This window comes from Trachinotus anak, unplaced genomic scaffold (assembly GCF_046630095.1).
Source record: "Trachinotus anak isolate AG129_WGS33_773 ecotype Australia unplaced genomic scaffold, CSIRO_AGI_Tana_v1 ptg000026l, whole genome shotgun sequence".
In the NCBI taxonomy this organism is placed as follows: domain Eukaryota; kingdom Metazoa; phylum Chordata; class Actinopteri; order Carangiformes; family Carangidae; genus Trachinotus; species Trachinotus anak.
Window position 1 is genome coordinate 4,994,148 of NW_027273877.1, and position 20,282 is coordinate 5,014,429.

The 20,282-nt window shown below is 39.5% G+C and overlaps 2 protein-coding genes across 3 annotated transcripts in view; both read left to right on the forward strand.

Annotated features, from left to right (window-relative positions):
- Nucleotide 1: 1 nt before the first annotated feature.
- On the forward strand, nt 2-18,737 carry arhgef7b (Rho guanine nucleotide exchange factor (GEF) 7b). 2 transcript variants are annotated; one of them, XM_071464699.1, is made up of 22 exons: nt 2-286; nt 1,540-1,623; nt 5,179-5,263; nt 5,625-5,749; nt 5,967-6,168; nt 7,911-8,002; nt 9,667-9,761; nt 10,254-10,349; nt 10,807-10,929; nt 11,047-11,185; nt 11,458-11,517; nt 11,614-11,760; nt 11,872-11,958; nt 12,046-12,124; nt 12,948-13,090; nt 13,199-13,423; nt 13,536-13,629; nt 13,710-13,799; nt 14,276-14,434; nt 15,104-15,200; nt 15,494-15,548; nt 16,150-16,406. In XM_071464699.1, the coding sequence occupies exons 1-22, from the start codon at nt 122-124 to the stop codon at nt 16,270-16,272; spliced, it is 2,565 nt and encodes an 854-aa protein (XP_071320800.1). In that variant the 5' UTR covers nt 2-121; the 3' UTR covers nt 16,273-16,406. The 2 variants fall into 2 exon arrangements, with proteins under 2 accessions (XP_071320800.1, XP_071320799.1); XM_071464698.1 differs by lacking the exon at nt 14,276-14,434 and having other exon boundaries at nt 16-286; nt 16,150-18,737.
- LOC139609959 (uncharacterized) overlaps nt 18,160-20,282 on the forward strand; it is a 71,887-nt gene continuing 69,764 nt past the window's right edge. The window contains exons 1-3 of the mRNA XM_071465031.1: nt 18,160-18,190; nt 19,037-19,254; nt 19,342-19,484. Of these exons, the coding sequence (XP_071321132.1) occupies nt 18,160-18,190; nt 19,037-19,254; nt 19,342-19,484 (392 nt within the window). The remainder of the gene's footprint in view (nt 18,191-19,036; nt 19,255-19,341; nt 19,485-20,282) is intronic.

A 20,282-nucleotide genomic window follows, 5' to 3' on the forward strand; every position in this document is an offset into this window, starting at 1 on the left:
ACATCCGCTGAGAGAGAGAGAGGAGGAGGCAGAGGAAGGAAAGCCCTTTATTTGTCATTTCCAGCAGAGAGACCCAGCCAGTGTGCTGCTGCTGCCGCTTTGTGACATTAGAAATCCAGGCATGAACTCGGCCGAGCAGACGGTGACATGGCTCATCACGCTGGGGGTCCTGGAGTCTCCCAAGAAAAGCATCTCGGATCCAGAGGCTTTTCTCCAGACGTCTCTGCAGGACGGAGCGGTGCTGTGCAGGCTGCTGGAGCGACTCAGACCCGGGACGGTGGACAAAGTAAGTGGACCTGTAACCTGTTATTAAAAATACACAGGGCTACACATAAATTACATCAATAGGCAAAAATAAACGCATTTATGCCTCCTGAAAAGTCTAGAGATCTAGAGTAAAGAAAAACTGTCTCAAAGCTGCCTCAATACAGTCTATTAAAAACATTATCACACATTATTTATAAGAAACTATTCTAACTAGTCTTCATTTTGGCATTTTGCACACATGCAAATACACTAGTTTGATTTAATGTTATCTATATTCCAATTACCTATTCATTTATTTTTACTGTTAAGAATACAGAAAATGTGGTCTGATCCTGCATTAGTAAAATAATAGGCCTATGTTTCTGTAGTGCTTAATATTGCCATATCAGTGAGTGTGTGTTTTGCACTACTTTATTGTATAGACCTGCTCACAGCTACTGCTGAGACTCTTTACATGTCAGTAATTTGAATGTAAAATCTCTCTCTCTCTCTCACACACACACACACACACACACACACACACACACACACACACACACACACACACAATGGACTATGAACCTGTCAACGTCATATCCTCCTTTGGCTTATCCAACTTCCCTGGAAGAGTGTGGATCTGTGTCAAGTCAGCCTCAGTTAGCTGCACCTCAACACAGAGTGAGGCAGTGCTTCCTTCAAAATAAAGGCATACACCCTGTCAAGCAGCCATGCATCACCACCTATGCTTTTTATTTTACCTCCTCTAGGAATAGCTTTGCCCCATCAGTGCAGGTAGTGCACTTTTGTGGAGGCATCAGACTTCTCCTTAAGGTAAATAATATGTAGATTTATTTTCTTTATGCGCTTTTCCAGGTATTATAACAGCCGAAATGAACTAGTAGGTTAAGACAAGAGCGAAAACAGGGACATGATCCATTAGACGCAACTGGAAAGATGAAGCAAAATGAAGATACACTAGAGTATAAAAAGTAGGTATCTGCTAACTGCAATAAAAGACTGGTATGTATTTATTTCTTACCGAGAGGAACATTTCAAACACAAAATGTATGCAAATGTCTCTCAATTAATGCTTTAGTTTGAAAGTGTAAACCGGAAGTGTAACTCCTTACTCTAGCTAAATTGATAGCGATAAGCAGCAAGTGGCAAGTGCACCAGCAACGCCTGGAATAAGATTGTTTCCAGGCGGAAACAACCTTAAACACCTGCTTTGACAGTTTCTTAATATTTCCTCTCAATGTTTGAAGCTAATTTAGCCACTTTTTTGTTTTGTAGTATTTCCAAGAACCGAGGAGCGACAACGAGTGTCAGAGGAACATCGCCGAGTTTATTAAAGGCTGCGGGGCTTTCGGTGTTGAGGTGAGTTACCGCATAAAAACATGTATTTATTAATGGAGTTCCACTTTATGAAAACACACAGCCCCACACCTCCACTGACATATTCATCATTTAAACCATCTTTTTACAACTTGTGTTTCTACTGTTTATCGTCGACGTCTTTATCCTGTTTGAATTGAGTAGCCGTTACTCCCGGACGGACAGTAACCGTTACCGGGAAAAGTAACGTTTTTGAGCAAATATGGCTGCGGCGGGAATTTTATTTACGGACTTTCCTTTGTGATGAGCTGTGGGAACACGAATAACACGTCTGTGTTTAGTTGCTTTGATTCGTTTGATCGGTTTGTCTCTTCAGGACTCAAGCATGTAAACACAGTGACACACAGGTAACGTCGCCCCCAGTGAGTGTTGAATGCTTCTGGGTTGCCAGGTTGTGAGAATTTCTTTAGCTCTTTTGCTAATGATGCAGTCATGAATCCCTTGTAATAACTATAAATGTTAGTAAGTTTATTTATTGAGGACTTTTAATCACTCGGTTCTGCATCTGTAAACTCTGATAGGTTCCCTGTGGTCCAGGTAAATGGGTCAGTGATGTTTCAGAATCTGGCAACCCAAAATTTATTTTCAGTAAGTGATTTATTTTCTGTTAATAAAGCCATTAGTTAGACCCCTATGTGAATAATGTGTTAAGAGAAAGTGGTATTATTTTATGTCATAATAAAATGGGGGTGCATTATTTTATATAAGCATGAAACCACTGTGTATTTGTGTTCTTAAAGGAGTAAAAAGGAGGGGAAAGGCAGGCACAATAATAACAGGAACATATGCACAGGAACACTTCAAATCTGCACCTCTCAGTCACTGTTTCCAAAAAGATGTTTTTAAAGCGGTAGTGTTAAATGTATTATTGCTGCTTGGGGATGAGTTATGGCTCCTTTGTAGTTATGGAAACAAGAGGCAGAGATAAATGTGGATACACGGTTTTGAAATAGACCAACACATTGGGTGGCTGTTGTTTTTACATTGAAGGTAACTGCTGTCCAGTCAGTTGGCGTGGTCCGCCTCTGAAATGAGAGATACGATGCAGATACATGTTTTATTTGTGACTGAACAGCGCTGCTTGTTTGAGGGGAATCTGTTCGCTGATTCTGATGAGATATTTTTATCTTATGTCACAGTAATCATTTGCATGGGTTTTATTATATGATGATAATGACAGCGGTGACGTGCATGCATGTTGTTGCCATTGGTGATGATGATGATGATTACAGGCTCTAGCAGAGTTACATTTTGTTATGAGCGCTCTCACACAAGTGTTGGGGTGGGATGAAATCTCTGTGGAAAAATATTAGGCTGTTGGCTGTTTATCTACAAAATATCTGTATTGTTATCAGAGTTCAAAAGCACATATTAGGTGTGTGTGTGTTTGCACAACAGTGGATTACGCCAGGTTATATCCTGTCCCACAGTGGGCGTGAAGAGAGGGCTAGTGAGTAGTGTGGTACAAAATGACACCCCACACACACACACACACACACACACACACACACACACACACAACAGACTATTGATCTTAACCATTTTTTTCCATGGCCATGAATTCATAATGGAAAACAGTAGATTATGCAATGCAGACGTCCTAGGCTGCAGATCTTTAACAAAGTTTTTGCTCCAGACTTGGAAAATGATCTTGATGAGAACAATGGGCTTTAGAAAAGCACTTGAACCCAGGGTAAAGGAGAAATGGAAAAAGTATGAAAAGATGAAATGGAGGAGGAGAGACGGGTGGGCTGATGTAATGCAACACGCCAGGCAGCCAGTGGCTTTTCCAATCAGGTTGATTAGAGGCATGTCAGCCATGTTGCTGGAAGCCAAGGCTTCCATTACCAGCAGCCCAACTGACATCAGCGTAGTAATTCTCCCAGACAGTCATCGGACAAGCAGAGGACGAGCCAGACTGCCTGTCCAGTAGAGGAGGATTACAGAGCACCAGTATGAGTGTGGATGAGTTCGGACTCCATGATTAACCAGAACTGCACAATTAATCAGATATCAATCGCGATCATAAATTTGGCTTCTGCTATTAATTAAGCCTAATCGGATGCGATATTGACTCTGTGCATTTAGTGTGCCTTCTCTACAGCATTAAATCAAGCGCTCCCTATTATCAGGTAAGCTGTTTGACCAATCACAGGCGTTTGTTTTAAGCATGCTGTGTGCATGTGCGCTCTGCGTCCCAAAGCTGTAGGCGAGCGTATTTCCACAACAGATGCAACCTGCAAAATGAACCTAACTGCATTTAATATGTGGTGATGAATGTTTTTAATTTGGCTACATGCTATAGTAGCATTAGTATAATTTCTATCAAGTCAAATTTTATTGTTATATATTTTTAAGAAAACTAATTTCATGAAAACAATATTAACATCAATTTAAATATGTGCACATTTAAAGGACTACAGTTTTTTTTGCCAATATTAAATGTCCACGTGCAGTAAAACTAATTCATTATAGAGATCAACAAATAATCTTTGTGATAACAAATATATCTGGTATGGACATTCTACATGTTCTTCTTAGTGTCAGATTTAAATATTAATCAAATACATTGATCTGTTATTGCACCAGCAATACATGCCTAAAATAAGTGCAAATGCAACTGTAACACTGCTGTATTTCTACTGCAGGAGTGGCTAGAAAACCCCACACTCTACTCTGGCCAAATGCCAGTGGGAGAGGTGAAAGTGTGTATCAACTGTTGGGTCCATACTGCTTTGACTACTAATCAGCCTGTGTATATAAATCAGACCAAGTGGATTTCAGAGAGGGAGAATACATTAAATAACATTGTAGTTTTGTCTTTGAAGTAAAGAGAACCTCACATGAGGAAATGTAGAATTAGGATATTTCATTATCAAATAGTTTCACTGTAATTTAAAAAGTACCACTTCACTATATTTCAGCCTTGATTTTCAGGCCACTGATCGCTCCACCTTCACGCCTTGGGAGTGAAGAAGTCAGTGTATGTGGTATACACAAGATTAGGGGCTTCAGAGGTATTTTGATTATGTCTCTGTGTGTGTGTGTGTGTGTGTGTTTGTGTGTGTGTGATGGGGAGATTACAAGGGGGAGCTCAGACTTTGAATAATCCTGCTCCAGACTGCAGTTGGAGCAGGGATGTAAACCCCCAGTAACTCAGTGTTTCTTCATTTTTTAGCTGATGTAGCTAAATAAGAAGAAGGCACTGTAAATGCCATAATTTCTAAAAGTATAATTTATTTTTGGTGAATACATTCAGTAGACCATGTTGCTCCGGTGTGTTTTAGAAAACACAGCCTTTTATGATCCCAACAGGAGTCCATAGGTTCCTTCCTCTCTATTTACCACCACATCTCTGTGTGAGATACGTGCATGGAAATGTCAGGAAGACAGCTTTGTGTCCTTGCTGATGTCACGCTCTATAAATTTATTATGAATGTGTGTACTATTTTCTCTCCTGCCTCCAACCCCCCGATGCTTTATTGCTGTTCTAAAAATGTATTTCTTATTCTTCATTTTTCTTCCACTCTCCTTTAGGCTTTCGAGGTCAATGACCTCCTGCAGGGACTGAACTTCTCTAAGGTGCTAACCTCCTTGGTTGCCCTCAGCAAAGCTACTGAAGGCAAGATCATTTTATTTTGTGTATGTGTGAGTGTGTGTTTTTTTTTTTTTTTATAGCACACTTTGTTGGCTCATATTTACAGTGTTTTTATTTTGTAGTAACTTATTCCTTTTTTGTCCTGTTTGGATAAGTGCTCTTAAAATGTATATTTTTATGTATACTGTAATTAGAAGCAGGTCTTTAGTGTATCTATCTGTATCATAAGGAGAACTAATGAATATATATATATATATATATATATATATATATATATATATATTTATATATATATATATATTTATATTTTGCTGTTAGCAAGTCTTTGCCAGGATTTCTAATATGTTTTAACAAGGCCACTAATTGAAGCATTGTGTGCTTGCAGATTTAGGTGTTTCTGGAGACACTGTGTGTGTGCCGCACTCCTCAACACTGAGGATCAAGTCATTTGATTCTCTGAACACTCAGACTCGCTCCTCCAAACTGCTGCAGCTTCAGTACCGCAGCCTGGTGAGTTACCATGGCAATGACACTAACAAAACTCACAAGCAATGACAGTAAACAAACACTGAGAGGGGCATTACTCTACCTCTGAAGTCCTGCTCTTGTACACAGAAGGTTCCTCTGTGAACATGACTGATGAGAAACATTTTTTTCTCACATGTCCAGCCAGTACATGATCCACAGCTTCGTTCAGCTCTGTGTTTTTTGTTCTCCTCATTCCCAGGACATGTCGGAGGGCAGTGGGTGTGGCCTGCTGGTCAAGGCGCGCTTTCCCTTCCAGCAGACCAATGAGGATGAACTCTCTTTCTCCAAGGGTGACATCATCAGTGTGAGCAGGCAGGAGGAGGGGGGCTGGTGGGAAGGCTCGTTCAACGGCAAGACTGGGTGGTTCCCTAGTAATTATGTACGGGAGCTGAAAGGAAGCGGTGGGTGAAGTTCTCATAGCTGCAGATGCATCATTCATTTCTTTATCAGAGCTGTGGGGAGACAATGACCTGGTTTCCTAACACTACTATGGTCAAAGTTGTTGGTTTGATTGCCTTTACTACATGTAAGCAGTTTAATTCAAATTGCAGTAAAATAAACATTTACTTTCTTTTGGTAAGGTTAAAACATATATTATTGTACACCAAACATCTTCTAATATGATATATTTGACGATTTCCCCCGAGTAATGACACAGACCAACTACACACACACACACAAACAAACTTCCTGCAGCTGTTCTTACTGATAATAACTTACTGACCTCTTTTAGCTCTAATGTGATTTCTTAATATAGTCGACTGTCGTACTGTAACCGAGCTCAAATTTGTGTGTAGCAGTTATCTTTGTTCGTTACTTTGGATCAGAAATTTCCCAGATGTGTAACCCTTTCTTTCATTTTAGTGACCTTTCTCTTAATCTTGCAATTGAAGAGAAATGTAAGCATTAAATTCAGAGATGTAATCCCATTGATCTCTGGTTGCAGTGGCTCAAATTTAACAAGTGTGTGGATACAATAGATAGATTAAGGCTTTTTTTTTCACCAGAAATGTGAAATAATTGCTCTGTTTGCATTTGATATTAAGACTTTAGTAGCATATTTATTGAACTGTCAGTATCTGCGGAGTTTTTCTGTTAATTTTACATCTTAGAAACATTGGGTTTACATTAAAATGTGATAAAACGATTGAAAAGCTGTGCTGATGTACAGTCTGAACTCTGAGCACTGAGTTCATGAGGCCGTTAACTGCTGCCCCCTGTGTTTGTAACAGCGAGGCCCCTACAGCTGGTTTGATTGTGTTGGTTAGTTGTGTTGTTTTCCGAGGAGGGAAGGCAGGAAAGGAAGGAAGCTCCACAAGCACACAATGACAGGAAGTTCCAGAGCTGTATAGAAAGGAACTTCCTGCCTTGAAGCTTACAGCAGAAAACAAGGAGCATGATAACAGAGAACTGAGGAATGACAGGAGATTCATATGGCCATGGGGAGTTGTTTGATGTGTGAGATAACAGGCTTGCACTGGAGAGATGCAAAGTAATGCTGGCTGCGATTGTTTGTTAAGTAAACAGTGATGAATTGGAGGCTGCACCTCCCTGTTATCTCAGTTTATTGACATGAATTATTGTTACTGAGACTGAGCCGTGGTATTACCATGAAGAACACACATTGCACAAATAAAGATTTATAGATTACATTACAGTCTTTGGTTATTGAAGAACCAAATGCTGACTCTCTGGGACTAAGATCTGTATCTTTCATAGCATCCTAACTATCACAGATTCAACTTCAGTCAGATGGCTTAGAGAAATACACTGAGTTACAGAGCATCTAGAGAATAGTCATTACTCCTTTGGCTTTACATTGCAATGTCTCCAAAGTGAATTGAAGGATATGACAATACCCAGGACAGTAAGATGACATGACATTGTGGAGTCAGTGTGTTAAAGCAGTCAGTCATTGGTTGTCCTAGTTACTGCAATGGCCACAACATTGCCCTGCATTTGGGGAATGCAAAAAATTTTTTTTCTATGTTCTTGAATGAACATGTGAACATTGTATAATAGTCAGTCAATGAAACATGTATTTAATTGAAATATCCTCAGTTCTATTGTAGTTTGATGGAACTTATTTGCAGCTTGTTTTTGTGTCCAGACCATTAAACTGTTCCTCTTTCTCTGTTTTTAGATAAGACATCAGACAAGCCAAAGTCTGGAACTCTAAAAAGTCCGCCCAAAGGTTTTGACACCACTATCATCAGTAAGACCTACTACAACGTGGTGAGCATCATACTCTTAAGTGTTTGTGTTTGCACATGCGTGTGTGTTAAAACTGTGCTTATGATGCTCTAATGTTCAGAATAGTTTAGACTTGAATATATCATAACCCAGAAACAAAATAAATGATGTCCTCTGTGTATGCTCTCTGTCTCTCCTGGTTCAGCTTTAAGTTATTCTGCAGTAGTGAACTGATTTAATGATTGGATGTTTGTCACATGTGTGTCTGCTCTTGTGGACTGTTAAAATCAATACTTTTTCATCCACACGTCCCCTTAATGATCGTCTAGCTGTGTCTGTGTGTGTATAAGCATGTGATGATTTTTGGAGCCTGCATGGCACCCCTGCATGTGTCATCTGTGTGTGTGTATGTCAGAGTGTGTCAGAGTGCAGCAGATGTAATGTAGGTTATTTCTTCCATTTCAGTGGTTTCTGGGGCAGCCTTGCCCCAGGGTTTGCTCCTGCTGCTGTGTGTGCATGTAAGAGTGTTTTGTGTGTGTTTTAATAATGCAACAAGCTGCACAGACTCTCCAGACAGTCTATCTTTGGTTGCGGTACCTGAGTCTCTCTCATACCCACACACACAAACACACACACAGACAGACCCTGCCTGAAGTCAAAGTTGTTCCCAGACAGAAATGTGTGTCTTCTAAAACAGCCTCTCAAAGCTTCAGGACAGAAGCTTGTATTAGGACACAGGCTTTAAGGTTTTTTTCTTTGTGTGTATGTGTTTGTTGTCTTATGCTTTTGTTTCAGGTTTGAAAATACCAACATTTTCATAGTGTCCTGACCTGCTATCCTGTCTGTGTCTGCTTACACATCAATTATTAATCAAAAACATATACATTCAGTTATATTTTATTTTATTGTTTCAGTTGCAGTGAAAGTTTTACTGTCTCCTGACCTGAAGGAGGACACAGCAACATGCATGACTAAAATGCTACAATTCATTAGCAGAAACCTCATTCCTGAGAGGTTTCTGATGTTGTTGAGAGATTAGCCAATTAGCCTGTGGAGTGAGAGCCACTGAAAGCTACTTAAGCCAGTGTAGCAGCTCCCACAGGGTCTGATATCTCTCTCCATTAGTTTATTACAAAATACATCTCCCGCTTTACAAAACAGCCTCCTCATAAAATTATTTTGACCTGCCTGTATGTTGTGTTTGTGTTGTGTCCTACTTCCAAAAAAATATGTTTTATGTAACAGAAAACTGACTTTAAACCAGGCTGTTTTGTACTGTTCAACAGGCCAAAATCCAAAGATATTCAGTTTACAGTAAAATTAAACCGAGTAAAGGAGCACATCCTCACATAGAACAAGCTGTAATCAGACAATCCTCTGGCATTTTTGCTTAAAAAGTAACAATTAATCGAGATATTGTTTTAGCTCTACTTCTTACCATCAAAACTCCTGCCCTCCTGTCTCTGTTTTCTCTGTAATTAGTGCCAAATTTCATCATTCGATGTATGAATTTACAAGAAAAATCACTTCCAACCAAAGAATGTAAAATAAAATAAATTGTTACTGATACAGTATTTGTCATGGAAATTGGGATTTTCATGGGGAAAGGTAAATGGTATTATCATTTTTAAACTTGACGTCCTTTTCTATTACCTCTTCATTATATCTTATCTAACTGTAAATAATATAAACGTGTGTGTTGTCAGGTCCTACAGAACATCCTGGAAGCAGAGAGTGAATATTCAAGGGAGCTACAGAGTCTCCTGGGCTCATATCTGCGCTCACTTCACCCCACAGACAGGTAGAGTTATTTTTACAGTTTTTATTCAGTCAGATTTTAGAGGTTGTGGTGCATGCGTTAGAATATCTCCTGCAATACCAATGTAATCTGTCCAATAATCACATAATATACATGTAGATATACATATATTTTATACCACGTGTATCCTATATTGTACACATACATGTATTTCAAAGTACATATATTGCATGACTTAATTTCCCTATAAGCAAGGCAAATACACTGATTTATCTATATCATCCTTTTATTGAATATGTCAGGTTCACCCACATCTGCCATTTGATACCTAGCTTCTATAAATATAAACATCTCTTTTGAAATTATGAGGCTGTTTTTCACTGATTTATATAAGGTTAAATGTACAAAGTCAATGTACAAATACAGAAACCTATGTATATAACTATATACTGATCAATCAGGACTACCCAGAGAACTTTTGAATTATAAATGATGGCCCTTCTCTCTCGTCTTCTCCTCTCCTCTGTTTTGCAGACTCAGCATTGTGGACATCAGTCACATTCAGGGAAATCTGGAGGAGATCTCAACCTTCCAGCAGATGTTGGTTCAGTCCTTAGAGGAGCACACAAAGTCAGTATATCCCTCTTTTATATCTGCTGCAGATGTACTCACAATGCCTAGCTAAAATAGTAATATAAATAATCTCATATGGGATAATCATGAAAGTCAGTCAGTATGAAGAGATAAGTATGAAATATATTATATATAAGAAGGTGTCAGATGCAGTTATTCAGTCAGTATAGCAACACAGACATCTAGTGGTAGTAAGAGGTAACACAGTCTCTTTGCTTATGCAGTGCAGCAAAAGGCAGCAGGTGTCTGTTTGAACAGATCTGTCACATTCAGTTCATGTTTGAGTTCAAGTTTGTAAGATTTTTCCTCAGTAATTCATTCAATGTATACACCCTGAACCCCTGAGCACCAGCTGATACCCCATAATGATCATCTATTTAATCTTTACCTGTATGTGTGATTAAATGCCATCAGTGGCAGTTTGAAGTCTAATATTGACACAACTTGTGTGTAGGCTCCCAGAGAACCAGCAGAGGATCGGGGGGTTCTTCCTGAGTCTGATACCCCAAATGAAGATCATCTACATGGCTTACTGCTCCAACCACCCGTCTGCTGTCAACGTTCTCACACAACACAGGTACAGTCAGAGACTGTGTGTACAACCACAACACAAAGCTCTCTGCTCAACAGAGAAAAGAAAAATGTGTGTTTTTGTCCCAAAACTATGTGAGATTTTTTTTTGTGTGTGTGTCAGTGAGGAGCTGGGGGAGTACATGGAGTCAAAGGGGGCATCCACTCCAGGAATCCTGACTCTGACCACTAGTCTGAGTAAACCCTTCACCAGACTGGAGAGATACCCAACACTGCTGAAAGAACTGGAGAGACACATGGAGGTTAGGCTAAATCTCTCTGTCTGTCTGTCTGTCTGTCTGTTATTATTCAAATAAGCCAATGCTCGTTTTAAATTGTTATCAGTTTGGTTTCTTTTTGTTTTTGACCTGTATTGATACAGATGATATTAAGTGTAATAAGTAACATAACAATGAACTGAGTAAATAGAGTTACAAATTCTTTGGATCTGAATCTGCATGCATGGAAAACAAATCTATTCAATGTGTTTCCATGTTTTATTAATATATTTATTTATTTGTCTACTTTGTCCTAGGACCAACACCCTGACAGAGCTGATCTCCACGCCTCCATGGCGGCCTTCAAAAAGCTTGCAGTAAGACACGCACTTATTGATCATTAATTGTGAAGGTACAGTATCTCAGAGATTTTGTGCAGACACGTGCCTTTGTTTGCTTCTGTGTGCCTCCAGGCTCAGTGTCAGGAGGTGAGGAAGAAGAAGGACCTGGAGTTGCAGATTTTAACAGAGCCAATCAGAAACTGGGAAGGGGATGACATCAGAACCCTCGGTCCTGTTCTGCACATGTCCCAGGCCACAGTCCATACACAGAACTGTCAGGTACCTATCAGCTTAAACCACATTCAGGTCATTCAGACCCAAAGTTTACATGCACAACTGTTGAGTTCAAGTGACCACCAAAGCGTACGTAAAAGGTACTTTGTCTTTCAGGAATCAAACGAACGCTACCTCGTCCTCTTCCCTCACACACTGGTCATGGTGTCTGCCAGCCTGAGAATGAGTGGATTTATCTATCAGGTATGTTTTACATTAGACGGAATTCAGACGATGCTCTCTCTCTCTCTGTTCTTCACTCGCCCTGTGTATTTCTTTGTGTCTCTGTAGGGGAGGATGCCACTATCAGGAATGCTCATCTCCAGAATAGAGGACGGAGAGAACCTGAGGAATGCTTTTGAAATATCCGGTCAGCCCTCTCTCTCATATAGCTTGGAGACCTTTCTGATTTCTGCTGAACACATTTATAAAATCCCACATAATTTTAGCGTCTTCACATACCAGGAACTGTGAATCCATTAATTCTTGCCAAAATCTGTTCCTGTTTCCTGGGAAAAGTACCTTGTGGGAGCCTGGGATTTTCAGCAGGTGTGCTCTTTATACAACCATGAATGTTCGAGGATATGCTCCTCCTCACAGATAATTTACATTAACAGGAACTGTTCTGCTAAAACTATGATCACATAATAACAAATATGAAAAAAATAACATCAGAAAATTTGAATAAATTTAATTCTATGAGTCATTATCCTTATTTCTCTTTTTATGTCTGTATACCATAGGAATTCTGGGAAATAATAATTGTAAAAACACAGAAAATCCTTCAACACTAATTTACATTTATGGACAATGTAGTCTTTATCTGTTTTCCCTTTGTAAAAGAAACCAAAAAGCAATCGCTAAAGTAAGACAAACACCTGAAAACCTATAAAAAGACATCAAGACATTTCCAGCAAAGCTAAAAATGGAGTTTAACAGTAGAAAATGTTTTAGCTGTCACAAATACTAATTTCAATATCATGTTGTTGTGTTTAGTTGTGTTTCCACTGTCAGAGAAACTCCCCACTGTTCACAAACTAAATTCGTGCCTTTGTCTGTGTAATGTTCAAAGGCATTATGGGAAACGTAGGAAACCACTAGCTTGCTGTAAGTAGTGTATAGTGTTTGTCTTTGTGACCAATACCTGCTACATAAACACTTGTTTGTGTGTTTATGTGTGTGTTGTTGTACAGGTGGCCAGTGTGAGCGGATGCAGGTGGCGTGTAACAGTCAGCACGATCTACAGGACTGGCTAGACCTTCTCACCAAACACACACACACTACGCCCACACACGCCCACTCACACTCACACAAGCATCAGTCCGTCTGTCACACTGTAAGTCTCCGTGTTTTGTAAGGAATAAATCAATTAACCAGTCAATCAGTTGATCCTCATACTTAACCCACCCGCTCCTTTCTTTAACCTCTCCTGTCTTCCTCCCAGCTGCCCTCTCACCCCATCACTCCTGCCAGACACTCTGAGTCACGTGGAGGGAGCAGTGGACACACCTACCACACCCTTCCGCATCCCTCCTCATATGGGACGGCACAGAGTAGCAGCCCAATGTGGGGGCCCCTGGAGCCACCAAGTACCCCCAAGCCCTGGAGCCTGAGCTGCCTTCGCCCTGCGCCTCCACTCCGGCCTTCTGCTGCTCTCTGCTACAAGGAGGTGCTGCTTAATGACATAATAAAATGAGTCAAAGCTTTATATGTTTCCTGAGTCCTGTTAAACTGGGATTAGTTACATTCCTGCTGTACACATTTTAATAACTTTTTTGTAGGATATGAGTAAAAGCCCAAAGAACATGAAGAAGCTGCTCCCAAAGAGGAAGCCTGAGAGGAAACCTTCAGAAGAGGACTTCACTACCAGAAAGAGTAAGTACACAACTGAGCAACTGAGATAAAGTCATCTGTTTGCAGTATTTAAAGACTTCTGTCCTGTCCTTGTCTCTCAGGTACAGCAGCTCTGGAGGAGGACGCTCAGATACTGAAAGTGATTGAGGCCTACTGTACCAGCGCCAAGACACGGCAGACACTCAACTCCAGTGAGTACACACTCAGATCAGTACATTCACAGCGTGAACACAGTATCCTGGACACACATGCTCAAGCACTGCTAGCTGCTTTGTGTCATTGCTAACACTGTTTGTTCTCTGCTTTCAGCTCTAACAATGTTTTCTCTTTCCTCTCTTTTTATGTCTTCCCATCATTTCTCTTCTTTCCTCATCCTCCAATCATCATTTTTTTCATGAACTGCTTCATCTTTATGGTTTCATTTGATTTTATCCATCATTTTTTCCTCCTCTTGTTTCCTTAAATTTAACATGTTTTATCCCACAAACTTTTCCTTTCATTATTTATATATTTATGTTTTTAAAATATTCTGCCCACACCTACACTATGGTTTGTCCCAAACCCTCACCCTTTATCCAAAATGGTTTGTACTCCTCCCCTCATCTCCCCAACATTCAATTTGGTTTATTCCACAATCCCATCGACTGCTGGTTACTTGATGCCGCAGCCTGGCAAGGGACTGACCTCATGCACAACCATGTGCTCGCTGACACTAGCCTCACCATCGCTGGTGTCCCTGGCAACCTGCCATGTTCTGACCAATCAGAGGACTCGGATTATGACAGTATCTGGACTGCCCATAGTTACAGGACTGCCTCATTTTCTCGTAAGATATCGGTGTTGCAAACCACAGACACGCTGGTGAACCAGCTAGCCTACAACTACAGACAGATGTATATATTTACATATCAGCCCAAACCTGTCACCTGCTGTGTGTGTAGCTGTGTGTGTTTCTTTATATGTGTGTACTGTATATAGTAGCCGTGTGTAGTAGTGTAGCTTCAGCAAGCATATACACATTTTACTGTATAGTATGTTTAAAGGTGGGTGTGTACTTAAATGCATGCAAACAAAGCAAGGTGATGACAAATAACAGAAGTCAAATTAAATTATTACAAGTCATTTATGTAGCAGCTCCCACACTGGCTCTTCTTCTGATAAACTTCTTTAGGCCTACAACTGACAATTATGTTCATTATAAACTAAGTTACTGATTTTTTTTATTAACTGAATAGCAGTTTGGTAAAATGTTAGTAAATACAGAGTGCCACATTTTACATGAGCAAATTGTGACATCATCTGGTGTTTGTTTGTACTTTGTAAGCCATCCCATCAGTATCCAAGCCCCTCTGTAATCTCATTCTCCTTTAATTCCATGTTCAACATTTGGAATGATTTGTTTGTGTACACGTGCCCATGTTTGTGTGTTGGTGGATTTGTCGTGTTATGTGTGATGCACGGTTGATATCTTACACTGTTGTCTTCGCTCGATCAGGCTCCAGCAGGAAGGATGTTCACATGTTGTTCCCAGAGGAGGAGAAGATTATAGTGGAGGAAACCAGGAGCAATGGACAAACTGTGGTGGAGGAGAGGTGAGAGATGACGCTGCAAACACAGATAATTTAGGCTCTGCAAGTGGTTGCTGTGGGAACAAAGAGTTAATGATGTGAAGTGAAACACTAGAGGCATGTACACACACAGCATGTATGCAGATGTTTCCAAGTGATCAAGTGAAACATATCAGTTGTTTTATGAAAAAAGATATGAAATAAGAAATGTGGATATTAAAGATGAAGATAGTTTCAGTCAGTGGTCTGTCAGATGTCAAGTTTCAGGCTGTATATCAGATTTTGCAGAGTAAAGCAGAGCTGTTCTGTTCCTGCAGGAGTCTGGTGGATACTGTTTACAGTCTCAAGGATGAGGTCCAGGAGCTCAAACAGGTGAGTCTGCAGTTTAACTTATTACTAACCTAAACTTCTCATCATCAGCCAAGAACCTCTGTAACCCAGTTCTGAATGGCAACTGATTCCAAACTAGTCAACAATACTCATTTAGCTAAAAGGAAATGGTTATGGAACAAGCTAAAACTGAAAGTGCTTGTTCATGTAGCTGTTTAGCCATTTGTGGAATTTGAGAGGAAAAAGACCAACCCCTCCTCCTTCTGCCAGCGCTGCCAAACTGTGACTCCCTTCACATGAGTATAGGATGACAGAGGAAAGGATTGTTTTACATTATACCTAGATTAAGTGGTTAAGTTGATGACCAGTGTTATGCAGTCATTCTTGTGTCCTTTTGGATTGAATTCTACATGGATTGAGTGGTAAACAAACTTTGAAGTTCTGATCTAATTGGATCCTCCTGTCTTTGTTGAGCAACTGTCACCATCCAAGCTAAATATTAGTTTGTTGTTGTTGTTTCATCTAGTCTACAAACAAACAATGATCTCATATAATCTTATCCTACTTGTTTTTCTCTTTTTCTTGTCCCTCTCCCTTCTCTCTTTTCCCATCCTTCTTTATATAACTCCCTCTGTTCCTCCAGGACAACAAGAGGATGAAGAGGACGCTGGAGGAGGAGCAGAGGGCGAGGAAAGAGCTGGAGAGAATCATCAGGAGAGTTCTGAAGAACATGAACGACCCGACCTGGGATGAGACCAACCTCTGAGATTGATATGTATCTAAACCTCATGGACATGACCAGTTTTTGACTTTTTAATGACCAAATGACCAATGACATGTTGTTCACTGGACAGAAGCTGCCAACACTTCATCAGGCTTCAACATGTCCTCGCCATTTCGCTTTGACCTTCACAGTAACCTGTGTACCAAACTCTGGACCAAGAGAAAATGCCTGTCAGCCATCAGCAAAGCTATCCATCTGACTGTAAAGCTGTGAAGCCAAATTAGCTGGTAGGCATGATGACATCACTTCCTGTCATGCTCCCTTACTTTTTGTAACAGCCTTTGGAGCACTGACAAAAGAATCACTTTATCATTTACTTGTGTATTTATCTTTCATTCCTCCTTGTGCTTATTTGCATCAAGTATAAAATTTCACCATTGGCAGGACAGTATTTTATTGGTTGGCCTGGTGCAGTTTCTATATTTCAGAGAGATATCAGTATGTGAATAAAATCCCTCACTGGAACTTGAAATAGACAGTTTTTCAGTTCCACACTCCTCATTTCATCACAAGCAATTTTGTCTCAATTTCAAATGTTAAACAAACATTATATGAAAGAAGCCTTATAGAATCATAATTTATGATAGATGTTATTGATAAACAGACTCTAACAAACCATAAAGTTGGTTTATTTGTTCTACCAAATACATTTTAAACTAAGCCTAAATTTACCAGCATTTACCAGAATGAATTAATTGGACTGTAGGTGATAGTATGTGAGCTTATTAAATCAAAAACAACACATCTTATTGTCAAACAAGAATTTTCTCAGGAATTAACCATCAGGGAGTTTCAGCTTCGGCTCAACATCCATTTCAAATTTTAACATTCAAAGCAATATTTAAAGGCAGACCATATGTTTGAGCTCCAAGAACCTGAACTGAACTGAACTGAAAAGTTGGTTTGTGCTTAACACATAACTGAGACAGGCTTATGAATCACAGACCCTGTGTATGACGAAACAAGCTCTCTTTCTCACTGTTTGAATTTGAGGCAGAGAGAGTTCATCTGCCCAAAGCTGCAGTAAGATATATGTAAGTAATGAATACCACATCGCTGCCAGTTCCTAGTTAATTTGGAAAAACTATGCAGAACCTTGTCTACGAGCAGTATTTTTAATTACTGCCAAATATCCTTTTCCAAAATCCTCTTTATCAGTTTTTTGGAATTTCTATGGTAAAAAAAATCAGCAGCCAAATGTACAAATATCACCTCTGATAGTCCTCGCACTGTTCAACATTTCACAAAAGTTGAGAAACCACCTTTTTTTGATCACTTATTAGACTATTAACTGATGATCAGACATCACAGGTGGCAGGCTGGAAAGTGCAGTGTTCAATACTTGGACATTTTTCTGCCTTGAGGGCAAGAACACCAATACAACTACTGCGTATGTAGTTACTAACGCAGGATTTTGAGTTTCCTGTACGTTAAGATGAAGTAAATCTATGGACTGTCACTACATTTTGTCATTATTATGATTGAAGAAAAAACAAGACCTGTTCAAAGTATGAGCTGAGATACAATCAAATACATTAGAAAGCTCCTATTATGTCTTGTTATAATGAAATAAATAAAATGTCTTACATAATACAACATATGTATACTGTAATGTAAGAAAACTCTTAATATAACGGCCCAGAATGTAGGAAAAAGTTAAATGATGCTCACTTTATAAATCAGAAACAACATAAAAAAAACTATTAACACTAAATACCAATTTGAGTTTATTTTACATTTATTATTTTTGTTTTTATTATACATGCATAGTTGTACAGTTGCAGACGGATCGGTTAAACACTTGAGTCAGAGCATTTTAACTGCACTGAACTGATGCTGAGGTGTTGAATTTCATAGGACGAGACCACTATGTCTTTAGAAGCTAAACAAAATACTCACAGTGAGTCATGCTTGCTGCTTTTTCTGTTTCACGACCAAAGTCCAAGCAATACAACACTGGAAAATGTTAACGTTTTGTTTTTTTTTTTAATGATTTTTACAATGTTGATATGCAATTTACTTTCAAATGATTTCTTATTTTTATATTTGTGATTGTGCTTTTACTCTTAACAGCTGGTTTTGATTTGTAAAACTTTTTATGTCCTACTTGACCGGGCTGATCACACTAAAGCATGATTCTCCTGAGTGTCAGTCGACGTGCCATGGGGAGGAATAACAGTTCTTCTGCTAAAGCTTTTGGCTTCACCTACAAATTAACTTGACTAAAATTACAACTACACTAATGTAAGCTATGTAATACAATATGTCAATTATTGACTCTAAATTATGTATTTAACTGAAGTGACTGATGTAAATGTATTGTGTGTTGAAATGTTACCAGTGATGAAGATGATAACAGTTGTTACTATGACGAGAATGATCCCCCCTCTATTTATTTCACCCATTTGTTTGTCTGAATAAAATGTTGAATCAAACTGTTGAAACTCATGTCTCTTGTGGATCTATCTAGTTGCAGAAACTACTTTTTATTGTTTCTCACACAAACATAAATCACATTTCCCTTATTTCTCTGTATGCTATTTAAATATTTTGCAGGGAACATCAATTCTCCATTTGTTTTACATGCTTATTTCCTTTTTTATTGTCTCAACTTATTCGCATGAAAATGGAAATAATTAGACATAATCAAACTTTATCATGACATTTCCTCACCTCATTTTATTTTTGATCCTCATCTTTTCCCGGGTTTTCTCAAACAGTCGAAACAGCGCCACCTGGGTCTGAGTGGTCGGGAAAGGGGGCGTGGCTCCCCCGCCGAAGTTTACCGAAGTGACGCCAGGTGAGAGTCGGCGTCACCTAATTAGAAAATCAGCCTGGAGAAACACAGCTGTTGGTACAGGACTGCGACCAGGACGGAGACGTCGCTCTGAGGCGAAACACGAAGCCTCCCGCACCGAGAATCCAACAACCGGAACAAATTCAACGCAATTAAACCAAACAAAGGTGAGAGTTCACCGGCGAGACTTAAACGTAGTTCTCCGGTGTTAACGATGTCAGCTAAAGAGCTTTTTGTTTTGATTGTCCAGTCAGTCAGCGGAGAGGAAAGGACTTCTGTCAACAAACAAACAACTTGAGGGCGCAACAAGTGAGGATGGACGGAGGAGAGAGGAGAGAGGAGGGAGGAGGGAGGAGAGAGGAGAGAGGAGGGAGGAGAGAGGAGCCCTGCTTCACATGTGAGTCTGTGTGGATTCCCTGCTGCTTTCAATGTCCCGCCGTGGCTTCATGTGTGTTTAACTCTTTGCTGTGCTCTTGCTGTAAAAACATGTTTGTCATGTTGGAGCCCATCAAGGCCTCGGGTTGCTTCATCTTTTAGTCCCGTTTTGCATTGACTGGCTGTCTTTGTGATTGTAGCTGTACATGCCTGTGCTGTATAACTAATTAGATAGTGGTATCTTTTTAAATCTTAGAGATTATGGTGTGTAAGTCATGTACTTGAGAGATGCACTGTTGCTTTATTGAGCCATAAAGTTTTAGATCTATAAATATTTACAGGGTGAATATCACTGGTCTGTACCCATATGATAGTATGAGGTTTGGTGTGCAGTAGAATCTTTGTCTGCTAAGAACATGCACAAGAACCATATGCAAGTCGTGTATATATGATATTAGTATTAGTTATTAGTTAGTTTTCTGCACAATTGCTTGATAAGTGGTTTGTTGTATAACACATCTTCAAGAGATTGGCCAGCCTTTTGTGATTCGATGAGGATCAGCAAAGTGAAAAAAAAAAAAAAAAAAAAAAAAAAATATATATATATATATATATATATATATATATATATATATATATAGCTTCTTAAAATTGTCTCAATCTGAAAATGTCTCGGCGTCAGAATCTGACATTGGTCCGAGAGGAAGAGTTATAACTAGTATATAACTCATGAAACTCAATTATCAGCCATGTCTGCGGTTGCCATGGTCACACAGTGACAGCACCAAGAGGAAGGAGTTGAGTCAACGTCAGCTCAGAC